At 41.0% G+C, this 17629-nt stretch overlaps 1 protein-coding gene across 1 annotated transcript in view; it reads right to left on the bottom strand.

The window, feature by feature from the left end:
• The window catches only part of agrn (agrin), a 330093-nt gene that overhangs the window by 19048 nt on the left and 293416 nt on the right, over positions 1 to 17629 (bottom strand). The window contains exons 22-29 of the mRNA XM_066672367.1: positions 16888 to 17265; positions 14481 to 14673; positions 13591 to 13806; positions 11376 to 11605; positions 7579 to 7713; positions 4153 to 4243; positions 3846 to 4010; positions 1733 to 1844 (exon numbers count right to left, since the gene is read on the bottom strand). Coding sequence (XP_066528464.1) covers positions 1733 to 1844; positions 3846 to 4010; positions 4153 to 4243; positions 7579 to 7713; positions 11376 to 11605; positions 13591 to 13806; positions 14481 to 14673; positions 16888 to 17265 — 1520 coding nt within the window. The remainder of the gene's footprint in view (positions 1 to 1732; positions 1845 to 3845; positions 4011 to 4152; positions 4244 to 7578; positions 7714 to 11375; positions 11606 to 13590; positions 13807 to 14480; positions 14674 to 16887; positions 17266 to 17629) is intronic.

Raw genomic sequence — 17629 nt, 5'->3', positions numbered from 1 at the left:
CTGAGTTCTTCAACTGTCCTCGCTCTCTCTCTCCCTCTTTCTCTATAGCATATGGAATGGTGTGAAAACATGGCATCCCTCTTTCCCCATTTCTCTCTCTCTCTCTCTCTCTCTCTCTCTCTCTCTCTCTCTCGTCGAATGGAGGAATGGAGTAGAGATGGGGCCTAAATTTCAATGGCGCTTGTCACAGGGAATGAGGAGGAAGGTTGGAACGGGGTGATCAGACTTTCGGTCATTACCTTGCGCGATTTCTTACATCCAGACGGCACACAGAAAAAAAGGGAAAGAGCAACAGAGATAGGTGGGGGGAGGGGAGGGGGAGAGATAAAAAAAAAGGTGGGAGGAAGAAAAAAATGTTACCAGAAGAAGAAGAAACAGAATGTCAGTACAAATAGAAATAAACCGTGCAGTAAAAAAAAGCCATATTATGAGCCAAAATATCAGCACACAGTAAAAACAGAGGCATCATGCATTGAAAAAAATCAGAAATCAACATTCAAAAAGAGATCATAAATAATATTAAAAAGTCTCAGCCTAATGTTTTACTCCAGTGCACCCACACACTGCGTTTCTGTTTGCTCCGCGCTGTAGTTAGAGCTCATTCGGCGAGGCTTGGGTTCTGTAGGAAAATATTTCTTTCATAACAGGACCCTTCTGCTCTCTTCTTCGCCCCATTTTTTTCTCCATCATCCTCTCTCTGCCTTTAATAAGATTTTCTGCCTCTGTGGCTGGAACCAAACACAATTACCATATGTAGGATGGCTTGATAAAAAAAGGAAGAGTTCTGTTTTTTTTTTTTTTCGTAGAAGAATGAAATGCCTACGCACCAAATATATACGAGTATATACAATATATACTAATCACAAATTACACTCTTTTCTGAGTAATTTCCCTCTCATACAAATGTTCAAACTATGACTTAGCCTTCGTTTCTTTTTATTTTTATGGTTCTCAATCATGTGATTTATAGCTTTCAAAGCTTTCTGAGCTCACGGGAAGTGGTTTGTGTGGGTAAATGTGAGTGGGTGCACACACGACTGCGAATTGGATGCAGACGGCAAAAAGATTCATTTGCAAAGGAAAAAGGAAACCGGGTACAAAAAAAAAAAAAAAAAAAAAAAGCACACCCCAGGGGCCTTGCACAGGAACACTTCCGAAGCTTCGCACGTACTTACACAGACACACACACGCACACACATGCGCCACATAGCCAGCATACTGTACACAATTCAAACCCTCCAAAGGAATCCACAAGATACACCCAGATGCAACCAGCACATCATGAATTCCTCATTAGCCAGACCAATGCACAAATAGCCAGAGAACAAAGTTGGCTCCATGTTACTTTCCACACTGGTTATTTGTCAATCATTTATCTTCATGTTTTGGATCAGCCATTTTCTGAACTAATCCCTGTTTTAAACATGGCCGCCTCGTGAAGACGACCCGTTCTATGGAGCCCAAACGAGTTGTTTCAGAGAATACAAAGCATTTTGATTCTTCGTCTCATGAAAAACATGAAAATCTTGCAGAATTAATTTCCAACAGTTTGGGGGTAAAATGAGTGGTGCAACTCCTTTACATGTGAGAAGGGTGTTTAAAAGTGGGAGGAATATTAGCACATTTTTTCTGGTTCAGAGGTAAAGGTAACACGGAGACAAGGCTGCTCTCTTAGGCTCAGGCACATCAACACAAGCACCAAGCGGAAGCCATCTTTCAAAGCCGCTCTTACCGGAGACTCTCCCCTGACTGGGTTCTTGTTGTTAACCTTGATTTCTCCCTTGCGCTGGGCCCTCTCCAGGTTCACCACGGTCCAAACGTTCAGCTCGATCTTCTCTTTGCTCCTGTTGTGCAGAATAAAGTAAATCATGACCTTTATTATCCAGTAAAGAGAAACTTTTCACATAGTGGTTAATACAGAATATTGGAAAGAAATACAAAAGTCTTGCTCCAGCATTTTTACACATTAACACTATGCCCTATACGTCTACAGAATACAGCTATTCATTTGGAGTACACAATGCATGAACATTAAGCTAACACTAGCAAATCAATGGTTTCAAAAAATATATTCATGAGTTTAGTAGAATATTTACTGGTTATTAGAGAGTGATCATCTCTTATTATCATCTGTTTATCACAGCTTTAACACTAGAAAGGGAGAGACAGTCATTTTGAGATATAATAACTTTCACATAATAAACCCCCCATGTCCAAAGAGCTGTGACTTTTATTATATTGGCGCATATTTTAGTCTAACATTGTTCTGAAATTAATATTACAAATCACAAAAGTGTTCTGAGCACATAAACCGTGAAAGACCAGGTCATTTAAACTGTTTACATTATGAATGATCCCTTGTCTCCCCAAGCCAGCTGTTTTTATTGCTCTTCCAGCACATCAGTCGTTACCTTGACAAGGCTACAGTTTACCTCAGAAAGAAAGCATCCTGTAAAAACACTGGGCTGTTTAATTAGCTACAAAAGAGAGCGAATTACTTTGTGCGAATCACATGAAAGCAAAGAATTGCCACCCTTTAGGCATTAAGTGTATACTTGTTGTATAAACCGTATTTAAGTTTTATTGTTCTTTATATTTGTAATTTTTTAATTGTTTTTGTTGTTATTGTTTTTAATTCCACAGTAAATCTCATTTGGATGTAAAACATAATATATCCATATATTGTAACAGTGTACAGTGGAACCTCTACCTACGAACTTGTTCCGTGACCCGGTTCGTAAGTGGAAAAGTTCGTTTCTCGAGTCAATTTTCCCCATTTAAAATAATGGAAAAGCAATTAATGCGTTCCAGTCCCCACCCCGAAAGTCACCCTTTTTGCACTGATATATGTTTACAACTCTCTCAAATTAGTAAAAAAATACATGTAGCATTACTAAAAATAAAAAAGAAATACAGTGGAAACAGTAATAAAAAAGAAATAATAAAGGTTTAAGTGGTTACACATCGCTAACTTGAAGACGTGACGACTGGCTGGAGGAGTAACACAGGCACTGGTTGTATGACGGGAGGTGGGGGATGGGTGGAATAACGGAGAGGAGACGAGTGAATGTGGGGAGATGAAGCATAGATACTGCTTAACTTAGCACGGATTTCGATGTCTGCTATTTACACTAATGCTAAATTGCTAAAGCTACAATTTGCTAAACTTAAAAGCTCACTCAATTCTGGGCGTGTTGGGAGTCAGTGGCCATTTCCAGCCGCCGGCTCGGCGGAGGCTCGGGTTCGTTTCTAGAGTCATGGTTCATTATAACCATGTTAATGAACCATTAAGCAAAAAATATTCGAATGCCCGGTTCGTATCTTGGAAAGTTTGTTAGTATAGGCGTTCGTTAGTAGAGGTTCCACTGTATTAACTAGTACTGCACATTAAATATTATCAATAAATATATTCTGACATTTTATGACCTGTTGCAAGATGAGTTTATTTATTTATTCGTTTATTTATTTATACTGTATGATATCATCAATACGCATACAAATATTAGACGGTCAAAATGACCATGGTGCCCATTCTAGTAGTTATGTACTCCTGGCCATTCTAGTGTTGAGAGCTGTGCACAATATACAGACAATGTGCTGCCATTCTAGGACAGAAAGAACTTCTAGGAGCTGGAAGAAACTTTTGTTTCATAAACTTATAATAAAAATGAATATAAAAAGGCACAATTCCAAAACTTACAGGCCACCTCTTCTGAATAATGTATCATCAGACTTTTACACTTTGAGGTACTTTGAGGTTATGTCAAACAAATAGGAAAAACACAAGAAAAAAGATAAAAGATTTCGTTACAACACTGAGCACACAAAGAGCCCATTTCTCTTACTTAATGATTGCTGGTCCCTTGCCCAGATCATATCTGAACTCTAGGATGCCGTCATTCAGTGCCAGTGAGATGAAATCTCCTTTCCCATCTGGCTTCTGACCGTTGTAGAAGATCATGCCGTTTAAGTCATTCGCCAGCAGCACCACCTTCATACTGACCTTTTGCCTACAGACAAATCACACCATCATCTCGTCACAGATTACATTAGGCTGATGTACATCATGACTAATCATATTACTAGGAATCGGGAGTGACAGATGGTTTACAAAGGAGGTGTTAATGTGTGGCGACGGGGCTCAATAATTACCTCAGATCTTGATTATATAAATGCAGGCCCTTTAGTTCTAGGTAGGAATCTCCACTGAAGTACGGAATGTAGGCTCCTTTCTTTTCTGATACTGGGAAATAGAAACAGAGTGTATTAGATTTGAAATAAAAGGGGTGTACCGACTTATTTATCTCAGTTTTAATGTTTTGGCAATGTTTCAGCTACTTTCAAACACACAGCTTAAATAAGCTCCACAGTAAAGTATGACAGGAAACAACACGAGTAGAAGATTCCTGTGCCCAGTGCCAAATGCGGTGCCAGGGAGTGAAAAAACCTCAACATTTTGCTATTGAGCAGTGGACATGAGTTGTGTAGACCTATAATGACCTATAATGTTCTCATGGCTGAATGCCATCTAATCCTCATGGCAATGTTCCAACATCTTAAACCTTCTATTTTTCTAGGTTATTTTTTGGCAATTACTGCCAAAAAATGGTCCAAAACTGCTGATTAATAGACCTGATTTTAGAAGAATCAGTGTAGGTTCATTCTAGGCCTCTGAATTAGAGCACAATTCCATTCAGCACTGAAAAGCCATTCATTGCTAATTATGTTGGATTAGAACATGCACATTTTGGACGAGGATGGCTCACAGAGATTAAGAAGCTAATTAGCTCGTGCCTAAAACAGTTGCTGACTATTGTACGTAGGCACACAAAAACCTGCAGATACAACAAGGAAACGTGCAGTCAAAGCCCCTTTACAAGAATCAACAGTGGGAGACTTGCCAGTTCAGTGGTCTGGAAAGTAGCAAAGATGGCCGCCCTCTGCTGGCCAGAGCTTACACAGCACACTGATCCAGCTCAGGTTGTCTACATGCCCAAACCTTTGTCAACTCACTTTGCAATTTGAGAACTAATTATATTATATGCATAGGAAAAAAACAACAACCGCTGCACATGACCTCAAAGTGACCACGCCCAAAGCCAAGTGTGGACCAGAGGGGTATAAAGCCTCCAACTCTGGGCTGTGGAGTTCTGAAACTGCATGATCCAGAGTGATAGAGTACATTCCCATGTCTCTGAGAGGAGCTGGCACAGGTTTTGTGATCTAAGGATAATCCCACAACGTCAGTACCTGAGGTCACTAATGCTCTTATGGCTGAAGGCCATCATATCCTCACAGCAGTGTTCCGACATCATGGGTATAGCCTTGATGAGAAGAGTAAAGGCTCTTACTGTAGCAAAAGAGGGGACAAGCTACCTCTTAATATTCTTCAGAAGAAATATTTGAAGATTTAACAGTGGGAAAAAATAAAAAAATAAATAATATATATATATATATATATATATATATATTAAATTAGAGGCACTTTCCAGTGATCAAAACTAACTATCTGGAGGCAGATTATCAGAGTGGGTGGGGCTTCTGCTATGCACAAATTCAAGCCGAAATGACTGGGCTTTGATCTACAGTAGCTTTTTTTATCCTTATTTGGGGAAAAAAAGCCCTACTGGAAACCACTGTGGACTAGTGCACTACTCGCACTGCGAAAACAGGCTCCACAACATAGACCGAAGCCTAATGACCGAGGCAGTCTGGTGTAGAAAAAGAACCATTGTGAAAGATTCAGATTTGATCAGAGAGTGGCGATCCGCTATTGGCCAAGTTTGCATCACTACTCAGCTCCCTCCATCATCATCCTCGCCGCTCCTGCGGCGTTTTCACTTCACACAAGAGATGCTCGCTTATTATAACACTCTCACACCACCCCCCCACCGCACACACACACACATCTCGCTCGCTATCCCTCCCTCCCTCTGACTCACTTCCTCGCTGGCTCACTCACTCACTCACTCCTCCACTTGATGATCCCTTATCTCACAGTTGCCTTTTCTCCCCAGACACTTTGCCTGAGTGAGTCTCCATTAATCACGACGTGTGGCTGACTGATACAATTACTCATCTCATTGATTTAAGCGATTAAAAAAAAATAAAGAAAGAAAGCCGCACACTATGCGATGGCTGCGCTCAACCCATTGATTCTGGTTCACCTCAATTTATTTTAATCACTTGCTAATGGAGACTTGCCTGGTCAAAAGGGCTACTCTAGAGCCTGTCTGAGTCGACACAAATAAGTGGCTTTGCTTTTGTGCATATACACTACGTCTAAAAGTTTCTTCTGAGGTCAAGGGTTGCAATATGGTGTTGGTGCTTTGCTGGAGTAACGGTCTCTACTTATTAGTAACAGATGTTGGAAGTATGAGGATTTGATAGTATTTAGCCATGAGAGCATTAGTGAGCTCAGGTTCTGATTTTGAATCCGAAAAAATTGACAGTGTGAGGAAATTGTGCACAAAGCCCTCGCACTAAACAATCGGCACTGAATGAATCACCGCACACTTTCAGATTGCTCAAACCTGACAGACAGCTCTGGTTCTCGAAACCTGCAGGAGTCTCTCACAGGACTTTCTCTCAAACTGGATGTAAACTAACACGGCGGATGGCTGCGAAACGGTAACCTTAGCTCAGCTCTGATTGGTTTACGGTCTTGCATGACGTGATTTCGTCACCTGAGAGTCCATTTCATATTTACAATTCACAATCGGTGAGGCCCCAACTGTACTGGAGGAAGCTTGAAGAAGTAAGTATGGGATTATGGACTCCCCAGGCTAATCTGAGAAGATAATCACTCTAAAATAGTGAGACCTTTTGCAAATATTGAGAAATCAGCCTCCAAATAGGCCTTATTATCCTGTAGTGTGGGCCAGGCATAAGACTACACCAGACTACTCTGTGAGCATCAAACGAGGTCCTCCTTCCAGCCTCTGAGCTCCAGCTCCCCATGGAGGCACCACCACTGCCTCTCTGAAAGCCTCACCTGGGGGCGGCCAGCTGAAGCTTACCAGCCAACAACCACATCAGCAATGCTACAAACAGGGCTGTCACCCAATCCCATGATTCATATGTAGCCATGCACCAAAAGCCTCCAACTCCTTTTGATCTTCCAATTCTGGATTGAAAAGCTACAGTCATAAGGCATATCCTATACATTAAGCCTTTCCCTCACCCAACCTTTCTAACTCATGTTCTACTTCACATTCAGATTCCTAAAGCCAACATCTGTGAACTCAAGCTGATCTCAGTGCTACCGCCACGGCCAAATGCTGAGGGGCTTTACACCCCTCTAACCCACACTTAGCATTGAGCTTTGACACTAGAGGGTTAGAAAAACAACACTTTCCTCCAAACCCAATGCCACCACAAACCTGTACATAAAGCCTTTCAAAAGAACTTTCTCTAAGTCATATTTTTCACACCACAAAAAAAAGCTTTCTCTTTTCCAAGCCAAACAAATGATGAAGCCTGAACTTTTCTTGATATGAAATCAATACAAAAAAAAAAATCTGCAGAGAAATAAAAGATTAGAGTCGATGCTGGCTCAGAGCTGAAAGCTGCTGGTACCTTTTCTGCAGTGTTTGCCCTCGCGGCCCATAGGGCACTCGCATTTGTAGCCGCCCTCTGGAAGAACGTGGCACTGGGAGGAGGGGTGGCACAGGTTGGGCTCACATGGATTGTGGGCATCGGCGCAGGTGGGACCTGTGTAGGAAAAATAGACAGTCAAAAATATTTATTTCAATAACTGTAAAAGAATTCATAATCATTTCATGACAACAGGCAAAAACAGTTTTTTCCGAGACGCATCCATTCTCATGATGTCTACAGCTCTTACATAGAACCATTTTGTAATGAACACATTTCAACAAGCAGCTGCTGTTTTGTCAGCTTTGTTCATTTGTCAATGCACCTTAGCCTTTATTGTTATGACAACCAAAATTATGTTTACGTCATACACAGCAAATTCACCAGTGTTAAATCAACACTATTAGTGTTAAATTAACATTCATTCATTATCTGTGACCACTTAACCAGTTCAAGGTCGCGGTGGCCTACCTATCATTGGACGCAAGGCAGGAATACACCCTGGAGGGGGCGCCAGTCCTTCACAGGGCAACACACACGACAACATCACGGACACTTCTGAGTCGCCAATCCACCTACCAATGTGTGTTTTTGGACTGTGGGAGGAAACCGGAGCACCCGGAGGAAACCCACGCGGACACAGGGAGAACACACCAAACTTCTCACAGACAGTCACCTGGAGCGGGAATCGAACCCACAACCTTCAGGTCTTTGGAGCTGTGACACTACCTGCTACGCCACCATGTCGCCCATTAAATTAACACTGTTAGTGTAATAATTTAACACCCTCAGTGTTAACAGTAATAGTGTTGATTGAACACTAGAGAATTTGCTGTGTAGTTATGAAAGCACCATATGTCCTATATTGTCTTATTGTATCAAAATCTACTAAAAATATTACCGTGTTAGTATTATAGCCATGTACAATATTATGTGCATTTGTTTTACCTTTGATCTGATCCTATAAATTGGGAAGGAAATAGAAAAAGGCAAGACGTGTGATTGAATGGGAGGGGTTTCTATTTTCTATTGTTATTATACCTGTCCCCTTGCCCATAAATAGAATAACAAAAATAATAAATAATAAAACCACCCCAAAGACTCAGTTACCTTCTGATTCAACCCTGTGCCATGAACAACAGTAAAATCCTATCACTGTTACTGAGGCCATTCCTTTGTACAGAATGGGGGCAAGGATTTACGCTGTAATGGAGGTCATTTTCTAATAGGATTTAGAAATATTACAACTCCAGATTAAGCTCCACATCACCAAGCTCCACTTGTGTGCTTTCCAGGTCAGAGAAAGTGAAAATTGCTCAGGGTTACCGGTTTTTGGCCAATCCTGGGGACTCAGTGGATGGGAATGTTCCCATCGTTATGCAGAGTGGGGAGAAGTAGGGAGCTGAGCAGCCATTATAATAGAATGAGAACTCCTGCTGTTTTCCCAAAGGGCTTCCTCTGTGGTGTTGGCTGTGTGTTGTAAGTCAGCAAGAAGCGAGCTCCGTCACGAAGAAGAGAAGAGCGCTTCATCTCACACCCTTGCTCTTTAAACATTAAAGGTTAGCCCTCATATTTATCCCTCTGGCCAACTCCTTTGTATATACCTTCACTTCAAAGGGCTCTCCTCTACACCCCAACCTCACCTTCTCTACAGCACAGCTCAGAAATCAAGCGAAAGATATTGAACTGTATTACTATGAGGGTCGTTCAATAAACGCAGGCGAGCAGGACAACAGAGCAATTTACTGCAGGCAATATGTCTAGAGACTGAGAGAAGCTGAAAAAATGGAGGGGAAAAAAAAAACAAAGCCACCTCCGATGTGAACAAGGAGAATAATGTAGCTTGCGTTTGGTGGCTGGTTATCACAGATTCAAGCCTCTGTTTTATCTCTCATGTTGTATATCACCACAAAAGCAGAGCCTCGGTCGAACCAGGAAGGCTGGTTTTACCCACGGTACCTGCTGCTACTCTTCTCTTGCCATCGCCTCTTCTTCAAGACTCTTATTAGTAGCGAAACTGCTGGGCCGCAACCGTCTCCAGAGGAGATCTGGGCAAAGGCCGCGGACCAGCGGCAACAGCTCTATAAGCCTTCGGATTCTACAGAAGCAGCAATCACTATCAGACCAATTACTCAACCCCTGCTTTCTACAGAGCGAGGCAATGCGGCCCAAAGCACAACAAAAGCACACTGATGACTCCAATAATCACAGGCGAAGCAGTTCAGGTGGGATTTAAACCGTATCTCCACCTTAACCCATAGGTCTGGTGTTATTGCTGTAGATCTGATAAACATTTAATACATTTGAATGTAACTCCATCACGCTGTCATTACTTACTTATGTTTCATAATTAATAAACTCAAATAAATAATAAATTACATTTACATTAACCTACTTTGTATAAAGTTATACTCTTTAAACCAAACCATGTCCTTACCTCATTAGACATGCAACTTATATAAAGACATGCACAAGTTGTATGTGTAAAGTTTGTGAAACCTGCTCATTCAACACATCTTTAAAGATCTAAGAGATCTGTCAGAATGTATTGGCGTTAAAATGGATAATAAGCCTTTTTAAGGTGTACCTGCTGTGTGCAGAGATGCAATTTTTATGATCTCCACAGAGAAGCAGCTCCACAGAGAAATCACCAAGGTCACTCAATTACAAGTGTGGACTAAAAGGGTATAAATTCCCATCCATCATTGGGCCACAAAGCACTGCAACCGCATTCTCTATGGTGATGGAATAACATCTGATGCATTTTGGATGAGTTGGTGTTGTGCTTGTGACCCAGAACTAATGATCCAACATCAGGACCTGACCTTTCTAATGCGGTCATAGTGGAATGCCATCAGATCCTCACAGACATGTTCCAACATTTGGTGTAATGTCTTCAGAAAAAAGGCTAGACGTTTAAGTGTCCATACACTTTTGGCCAAATAAGGTGCTTAGTTATATAATGAATTACATTATGAATTACCATTTAATTAACATTCAGTTTTGATGTACTACTTTAATGTAATCATGTAATCAGGCATATAAGCAATGTGATGAACACACTGAGTGACTTAATGTATTACATTAACACTTTTCTTTGACAGGTTCAAGTCTGCTCTTCGGAGGATTATGTACAGCAATAACACCTGATCAATTTAAATCATGATGAAATATCTGCTTACAAACTCCATGCACATCTGAATTCATCATTATTTTAAATGTATCAACTGTGAGTGATTCATTACTAAATGAATCATATGAACCATACCTGTAGCGTGACGTTCAGTACAATCCTGATATGTTTTAAGTTGTGGGATATAAACTGTGTTACTCCTCTTTGCGATTGGTGTTGCTCTTGTTCTCTGTGGTGACCTCCCGGTGCGGGTCAGCCTGAGCTCTCCTGTCCTTATTTTCTCCCTGACCACACTCCTCTCTGTCTACTTCTCATGTGCCCTTTAAAGAGGGAGGTAAACACTCATCCATCTTACTGTAACCTCCCCGTAGCGTGCTGATTACACAAGCACCCTGTGTTCTACCTCATCTTTCATCCACGGTGATCAGCTGCTAGACCTGTGGTCAGTTGTGAATGAGCCTTTCTCCTCATCACATAGTCCTCATTACCAAAGGCAGCTTAGTTAGATCTGTGTAGTGATAAATACCATGGGGACAGGAATAGCGTCGTGGATAACACTACTAGTTCAGTTCCCAGCAAAGTTAGACTCCTAACACTGCATTCATCTATTAGAGCATGTACTAAATGACAGGAAAAGCAAACTCACCAGAGTAACCGTTTACACATTTGCAGTGGAACATCTCGGCTCCTTTCACTTGGCACAGGGCTCCGTTTTTGCAGGGGTTTGGAGAACAAGGATTATTGCCACATTCTCCAACAGCTGTGCCATATAGAACCATTTTTCCACTCTCCTGCAGGTCATATCCCTTGTTGTTAACATCCAGCATGCGGATACATCCGACCAGGCCATTGGAGACTGAGGTCCTCTCCTTCACACTGAAAGCAAACAATGTATAAGCACACCGTCTAATGCAACCTACTGTACCTCATTACTATGTTAAAATCAGGGAATAAAGAGTAGTAACAGACACTATTTGTGTTGTTTGTTGTGTTGCTTATGAGTACATAGTTGTGTTATAGTTAGAGGTTATGTTTTATGAGTGACTTTTGTTGTATGTTTTGTTCCACCATCCTCCTATGCCCTATCACACTGTGTTACCCAGGCACCCCTGTGTGAGTAAGCACTTGGCTGGGGGACATTTTGAGCCTTTGTAAAGGTTATTTAAGTATTACCTTTACATTATAGGGCTTTCTGCCTAGAAGCAGTAAGTTGTCCTTTCATTCTTTAATGCTGATGCCACAATACATAAAAAGTAGCATGAAAAAATAATGTTAAATATTTATTTATTAATTTACCTTTTCATTTTTTCTTAGAAAATCAACCAAACTTGTCTACTGACATGGGGTTCTAAAACGAGCACATGAGGGCATTTTCACATCACTTTTACCACCGACAGTAAAATAAAATTACATTGTTTTGCTAAAAATACTATAATCTCTATAATATATTGTCATCTATAATAACTTCAAGGGATCCGTTTCTACTGTTTATAGCTTATTTGCTGTGTATCTGTCTATTCGCCACAGTGTGTCGCACAGAGTGAGAAACTACATCAGTGAGTGTATTTGAGCTTACTGATGACTCTGACATGGTTGCAGGCGAGCGTGTAATGAATTGGACATGCCGTTTGCATGATGATTATTAGGAGTGTACAAACTGCAATTACTGCTTAGCTCCATTAGCCTCAGAGCCCCAGTGAAAAACTACAGAACAAACATCAGACAGCAAACATGTCTTGGTTGATTGACTATATTTGTGCTGAAAAGGAAAGCGCCATAAATTCAGTTTTTGTCAGCTCATTCATACATTTCAACTTTAAAGCAGCGAAAAACCCGCAGGGCTTTCTATTCCATCAGAGGCTTTAGGCTTTAGAGAAGAGCAGGAGCCAAATGCTCAAGTCCCAGATAAAGTGATACAAGATAACTATATTAATCTGTTACATGCTTTAAATGTAACATGGAATGTCTTTAACAAGCTTCACATCTCTGTGTTTAATCTAGAAATCTAATCTAGAAATAGCCTTAACTTTTCATTTTTTATTCAATGTTAGCTTGATATGCTAACTTTTTGCTAAAGGTGCTAGCAGAAATATATATGTTGTTTTTGACTCAGTTTTGATATGTATGACCTAAATTAAAGGCCTAACTCTACTGATGTCTAATGTGTCATTTGGCTTAAGTTTATTTTTATTTAATAATTTTATAATAAATAAACAAACCGCAGCCAAAAGCAATCAGACAGATGAGGTTTTTTTTGGGTCTGTGCTCCAGGACATTTGAAATAATTGAAATAATGCATTTCAGGCTATTTATGTATATTTGGGTGAACTATATAATAATTTGCAGAAATTATTGGCATTTTCATAGTCTATGTATGTAACGTAATGTTCAATAAAGGTGTGCCATCATGTCTGGTATTTGAGTGCTAATCTTTCGCAACTGATGACTGCCTAAGCCTATGACCCAAAGACATCAGCAGTCGTTTCACTGATGTGTTGATTCTTTGCCAGCTCTGTCTTACTGCCATTTTCAGCTCAGGCTTGTTTTTGGCGGCTTTTTGCCCTTATATACATTCTTGCTCTGTATGTGGAAACAGCTCCAGAGGGATATCAATGATATTTTTTGCAACAGCCCTGAATGATGCTAATTCCTATTAGCTATTTTGGTTCAGTCTCATTAAATCTTATTAGAGAAAATGTCTATCCACCAGCATTTAGCAGGCAGACGAATCAGAGTCTCAACCAGTCATCACATTCATTAATTCATCACTCTCTCTTTTTCCTTTTTTGTAGGCTCTCCTAATTGAGAAACTGATGCTATCTTTTTTTTCTTTTTGAAAAAACTGAGGCAGGGATTCTTACTCCAGTATCATGTCTTCAGGAACACCACCAATGAAGAGTTGTGACTCCAGGTTGAGTCCATCAGTGCCAGGGGGACTCTGGCCTTCTACAGGGGTTTCATTATCCACACTCAAAGCGGCATTGCGTCTGTTACGGCTCACCACCAACTGATGCCATTGACCAGGTTTGATCTGGACCTTGCTGACCACTGAGCAGATGCCAGAACCTGTGTCAAACCTTAGAGAGAAGGGCATTTGGAGAGGAGACATGGGTTTAGCAGTGAACAGTTTTCTTATATCAGATACACAGGCTTGGACTTGACATAATGTATTTTAGGAGTTACGTATACATTCTCAACTCATACAGCACTTCTTATCAAACCGAGAAAGTTTGTACACCTTGTTCGTCACAACTTCTACTTTCTAGAAGGCTTTACAGCTACTAAGGTTGGATGATTAGATTTGGATCATAGCTAGAAGCAGATGTGGCTTATATTCCACTGAAGCTGAAACCTAATATTGGGCCTGGTGACCTTAAGCTCCAGAGGTCCATTCAATTTCATGCTTTTCTATTGAGATTATACAGTACAAGCTGTGCGTGTGCAATTAAACAGCTATGTCCATAATGATTGGATGGTAAAAGCTCTAATTTACATTTGTAGCTACTTTATTGATGCTACACAGCTTTCTCATTTCAGCATGAGCTACAGGTAGATTATAAATGCTTATTTAAACAGGTGATGCTGTATGGGACTGGCATATATTCACATACATATAAATATATGAGCAAAGTTTGTTGAATTTGTTGTTTTTAAGTAAACAGAGCACATTAATCACTGCTCTCTGTTTTGCTATTAGCATCACATGTACATTGGGGGTTGGTAATTGTATGTAGAATGGGCAGTGATTTACCTGAGCTCCACATTTCCTCCTACAAGAGCGAGAGAAATGAAGTCTTTCCTGACATTCTGGCTGTTGTAAAGAAGGATTCCTGAGGTGTCAGAGGCTCTGAACTCCATGGCGATGCGTACCGTGTGGTAGGCTTTCATGGTCGGGAAGGCCAGGTACGATTTGCCTCCGAAGGATGGGATGTAATACTTTATCACTGAGAGAGAGAGAGAGAGAGAGAGAGGAAGAGAAAGGGGCAGAGAGAGGGGGAGTAGAGGCAAGATAAAGCAGGTTATTGGAGCGTCTCAAACAAGAGTCCAATCCTTCAACAGCCTGCTCTCTGCTGATAAAGCGAGAGAAAAAAAAAAACATCCAGAGTCTCTGGAAGATAGCAGAGGAGAGCATGGTTGTTGTGGGGTGAGCCTAATGTACTCCAGTCTAATGTACTCCAAGATAGAGAAGCCAAGACAATGATAAGTTCATTGAGTAATTGGCATCTAATCTCCCAGGACTGCTCTGAGTTTGCTGAGTACATTTCATACACAGATTCCCATTGCTTCGGCATTTATCATCAACACCTCTCTCTCTCTCTCTCTGGGGAGATGAGATGGCTGGCTGATGAAGCCTTCTCTCTTCATCATTCTTTAATGGCCTGATTGATCAGAGGGAGGGGATCGCTGCTGCATACAAGCCTTCAATTAGCCACCTCACCCCCTCCCCCACTTCGCCCCCCCCCCACCCCCACCTCATCGCATGGCATTTTATCACGAACTAATACTCATTAAAGCAATTAGTGTCAATTATAATCTGATGCAGCTGTGAGGGGTATTCTCTTACTCCCCAAAACTGAGAGAGCGAGAGAGAGAGAGAGAGAGAGAGAGAGAGAGAGAGAGAGAGAGAGAGAGACAGAGCGAGCTAGAGGGAGAGAGAGAGAGCAATGGCAGCTACTGTTCCTAAAGCACCACAGCAGGACAGCAATTTGGAGGCATAATTGTGCCACTCTTTATGTGGAGGACTCACTGCAAAGTCTTTTGCGATGATTGGAGACTGTTTATTTATTTATTTTTTTATGTTTTTTGAGTGAACCTTTACATTCCTACATATTTACCATGTGCCGGGTGGGAATCAAAAGTTTGGGGAGACCCTATCACCCCATGGCTTCTTGAAACATTACTTTCAGTCATTCAGTCACTCATTGTCTGTAAACTCCTATCCAGTGATTCCTGGACTCTCCCAGGAATCAGTGGGCACAAGGCGGGAATGGATCCTGGAGGGGGCACCAGTCCTTTGCATGGCGTGAACCATTACTTTGTCGGTTTAAATTCAAGTGGATTTCCGATTTGCAAAATAACTGCATAATTACATGGTTAAGGCGTAAACAAAGTCCTCCAGACTTCATGAGGCGTAATCTGTCCTCATAGAAAGCCTTGGATTCAGAACTGTTTACAGCAGAGATAGGATCAAGAAGATCTCCTCCTTCACAGAGAAGGTTTCAAAGAAATATTTATGAATAGCCTGTCTGATGGTTTATGATAGACTTAAAAAATGGCTATATTTATGCTATAGACATTTCAACCCCTGATTATCACTTCTGTCAAGAAAACTGATGTACCACTGCACATCAAACCACTCTGAATGACTCTGTTTACAACTCAGTCATTGAATTATGCAGTCATCTTGAATTTCCTTTAAAAATACAGTGTTTTTATCCTGCTATTTACTTTATTTGCGAAAACAGCAAACTTAGAAAAGTGCTACTCTGGGAGTAATGTCAAAGCCCTGTATATTATATCCCCAGATAGTGGTATGAGAATTCTCAATAAGTGCATTTTACCTGTAGCCTTAATGTAGATAATACCCATAACTTTTAAGAAGACACTATAAATAAACACCACTGCCTGCTGTAAATACCAGCATGGTACATTAAGGGCATTTGGTAGATGCTTGGTGCAGCTGTAGCCTAATGGGCTTGGTACCAGAAGGTTGCTAGTTTGATCCCCATGACTGGTAGAAACTTCCATGGCTGAAGTGCTCTTGTTCAAGGTACCTAACCGCCAAAATGTCCCCAGGGTACCAAAGATGGCTTCCCACTGCTCTGGATGTGTGTTTTCACTGCCCCATATCATTAGTGTGTGTGTGTTTGTGTTCACTACCTCAGATGGGTTAAATGCAGAGGTCAAATTTCATGGTACGGTTGTACAATGATCATAAATCATGTCATACTTCTTATGAGGAAATCACTGATTCTAATCATGTTAAATATTTAGGTGAATATACTTTTAAGAGTCTTACAAATCACTCCGAAGTAAGTAAGAAATGAAGTCAGTATTTGTATTGTGAAATATTATCACAGGTATTTTTTTAAAGATACGACAATCAAAAAAGTTTGTCCGCTATTCCTGTTTATGATGATTGACAAAAGTGGTCTCACTTTGTTCACACACGGCTCCACCCCTTCCAACTGGGCATTTGCATGAGAAGTCATCTCCATCCTCTTCGCAAGTTCCCCCGTGTCCGCAAGGCTGCGAGTCACACGGGCCTGTGGGCTTGACGGGCCTGATGTTGAGGACTGTGGTGGTAAAGGCGGGAGCAGTAGTGGTGGCGGTGGTGGTGTGGTGCTGGGTGGAAGTGCTGATGACTGGAGCAGCTGCGGTGGTCTTGCGGGTGGTGAAAGGTCTTCTGGTGGTAGCTGGTTGTTGCATGGTAATGTGGGAGGTTGTAGCTGGCATGGTGGCAGCCGTGGTGCTGCTGGTAGTCGTGACAATTGGTATGGTGGTGGCAGATGTGGTGAAGGATGGAATGGAGAGACCTGAGAATAGCAGAGAGAGAGAGAGATACAAGGAATTTAATGGACGGTAAATATGAAGCATTTTCAGCCTGCTAAATGTGAGTGAATGAGTGAGTTTCAAGCCAGGCCCACAAGCAGCCATCATAAGCTTGAATTTGCCTGTATCTTTATGTATGTATATAGAAAATAGAATTGTAGCATTCAATAATAAGTAAGTCATTTATAATTCATTTAAAAAAAAACTTGCTACATGCTATAGTGGTTATATCATAGTGAAGGGATATTTTTTGGCACTGTGCAAAACAACTCAAATTACGGTGTTCAAATTGCTGTAACACATCTCTAGTAGCTTATTGCTTTTATAAAACAATGATAAGTACAAAAT

This window comes from Hoplias malabaricus, chromosome 5, assembly GCF_029633855.1.
Source record: "Hoplias malabaricus isolate fHopMal1 chromosome 5, fHopMal1.hap1, whole genome shotgun sequence".
Taxonomy (NCBI): Eukaryota; Metazoa; Chordata; class Actinopteri; order Characiformes; family Erythrinidae; genus Hoplias; species Hoplias malabaricus.
This window is presented reverse-complemented; position numbering and strand designations above follow the sequence as displayed.